A 2,371-nucleotide genomic window follows, 5' to 3' on the forward strand; every position below is an offset into this window, starting at 1 on the left:
TGGCCAGGATACGAACCCATGACAAAGCGCTCGCGGAACGCCAGGCGAGTGTCTTACTACTACACCACGGTGACTAAGGCATTTCTTGGCTGAAGTTATCCCGCCTCTCTCTGGTAACCTTCAGTATTGTCGGAAAACCCCACACCATTACTAATATCAAATACAGTAGGCAGATAATATTGCTGCTGTTGTATATACAAGTTAACGCATAGAAAATGTAGCTTGTAGTGGAATTTTCCATTAATAGAAAACGGGATATCATTGCCACATAGTGCTATAAATTCACCAGCTATTCTGTTCTCTTCCCCTTTCAATTGTCCTTATTTCTGCTCCCTTCTGAGGCTGTATAGAGTATAATTTTTCATCTCCGTCTTTGTTATATTTTAGTTCTTATTGTATTGTTCTTTCCAGTCTACTTAGTTATAATGTATTAGATATCTAATGTATTAGACATCAAATAACTCGACATGTGACGAGATGCAGACATTGATATGCAAGAGCCAATGTCTAGTGTCAGGCGGCTGACATGGTCTAGAAACAGGGTAAGTTCTAATACGCACTCTCGCGGAACTCCACTTGTGTCCCCCTCTCTCTGTGTAACCCTTTGTTTCCCTCCTGAGAGGTGCTCCTTCACCCACTTGAGCTCTCATCCATGTCCACAAGCCTGGCGCTCTAACTGGAGTACGAGTCACTTGTGTTGGATAGTTTGTTAACAAATAACAATCGCGGAAAAGACAGAAGAAAAATTACTAACCAAGAAGACTCCGAGAAAAGCAGAAAGAAGGGCGCCTTGTGGGAGTCCAACTGGGCCTTGTGGGAGTCCAACTGGGCCTTGTGGGAGTCCAACTGGGCCTTGTGGGAGTCCAACTGGGCCTTGTGGGAGTCCAACTGGGCCTTGTGGGAGTCCAACTGGGCCTTGTGGGAGTCCAACTGGGCCTTGTGGGAGTCCAACTGGGCCTTGTGGGAGTCCAACTGGGCCTTGTGGGAGTCCAACTGGGCCTTGTGGGAGTCCAACTGGGCCTTGTGGGAGTCCAACTGGGCCTTGTGGGAGTCCAACTGGGCCTTGTGTGGGAGTCCAACTGGGCCTTGTGTGGGAGTCCAACTGGGCCTTGTGTGGGAGTCCAACTGGGCCTTGTGTGGGAGTCCAACTGGGCCTTGTGTGGGAGTCCAACTGGGCCTTGTGTGGGAGTCCAACTGGGCCTTGTGTGGGAGTCCAACTGGGCCTTGTGTGGGAGTCCAACTGGGCCTTGTGGGAGTCCAACTGGGCCTTGTGGGAGTCCAACTGGGCCTTGTGGGAGTCCAACTGGGCCTTGTGGGAGTCCAACTGGGCCTTGTGGGAGTCCAACTGGGCCTTGTGTGGGAGTCCAACTGGGCCTTGTGTGGGAGTCCAACTGGGCCTTGTGTGGGAGTCCAACTGGGCCTTGTGTGGGAGTCCAACTGGGCCTTGTGTGGGAGTCCAACTGGGCCTTGTGTGGGAGTCCAACTGGGCCTTGTGTGGGAGTCCAACTGGGCCTTGTGTGGGAGTCCAACTGGGCCTTGTGTGGGAGTCCAACTGGGCCTTGTGTGGGAGTCCAACTGGGCCTTGTGTGGGAGTCCAACTGGGCCTTGTGTGGGAGTCCAACTGGGCCTTGTGTGGGAGTCCAACTGGGCCTTGTGTGGGAGTCCAACTGGGCCTTGTGTGGGAGTCCAACTGGGCCTTGTGTGGGAGTCCAACTGGGCCTTGTGTGGGAGTCCAACTGGGCCTTGTGGGAGTCCAACTGGGCCTTGTGGGAGTCCAACTGGGCCTTGTGGGAGTCCAACTGGGCCTTGTGGGAGTCCAACTGGGCCTTGTGGGAGTCCAACTGGGCCTTGTGAGAGTCCAACTGGGCCTTGTGAGAGTCCAACTGGGCCTTGTGAGAGTCCAACTGGGCCTTGTGAGAGTCCAACTGGGCCTTGTGAGAGTCCAACTGGGCCTTGTGAGAGTCCAACTGGGCCTTGTGGGAGTCCAACTGGGCCTTGTGAGAGTCCAACTGGGCCTTGTGGGAGTCCAACTGGGCCTCCTTATAACCACAAAGTGACGACCGAGGCCATTGATAACATCCGCCTCCAGGAGTGCAGAGGTCGCAACAGGTCTCCATCCCCTAAATTACCCTCCTGTGTTGTCTATAACCGTAATCCAGTCACTCTTGTGTTTTGTATGTTAAGAAGTCCCTTCCTCACCAGCCACTCCCAGCCAAGTTCAACCGAAGGGCTTCAGCATCATGGTGTGAGGATCTACGTAGGGAACTCTGCCCTCAATATCTTTAACTTGTATGCCCCTAGTGATAAGTTTAATTATGCTGACCTTCCTATCTGTATTCAGAGCAGTTGTTGTTGTTAAACACATGAGGCA

At 52.6% G+C, this 2,371-nt stretch overlaps 1 protein-coding gene across 1 annotated transcript; it reads right to left on the minus strand.

The window, feature by feature from the left end:
• Positions 1-672: 672 nt before the first annotated feature.
• On the minus strand, positions 673-2,117 carry LOC138354656 (paramyosin-like). Its single transcript, XM_069309012.1, has 3 exons — positions 1,715-2,117; positions 1,219-1,374; positions 673-1,085 (listed from the first exon to the last, which is right to left on the minus strand). The coding sequence occupies exons 1-3, from the start codon at positions 2,115-2,117 to the stop codon at positions 673-675; spliced, it is 972 nt and encodes a 323-aa protein (XP_069165113.1).
• Positions 2,118-2,371: the final 254 nt, after the last annotated feature.

Source organism: Procambarus clarkii, chromosome 64 (genome assembly GCF_040958095.1).
Source record: "Procambarus clarkii isolate CNS0578487 chromosome 64, FALCON_Pclarkii_2.0, whole genome shotgun sequence".
NCBI classification, from domain to species: Eukaryota; Metazoa; Arthropoda; class Malacostraca; order Decapoda; family Cambaridae; genus Procambarus; species Procambarus clarkii.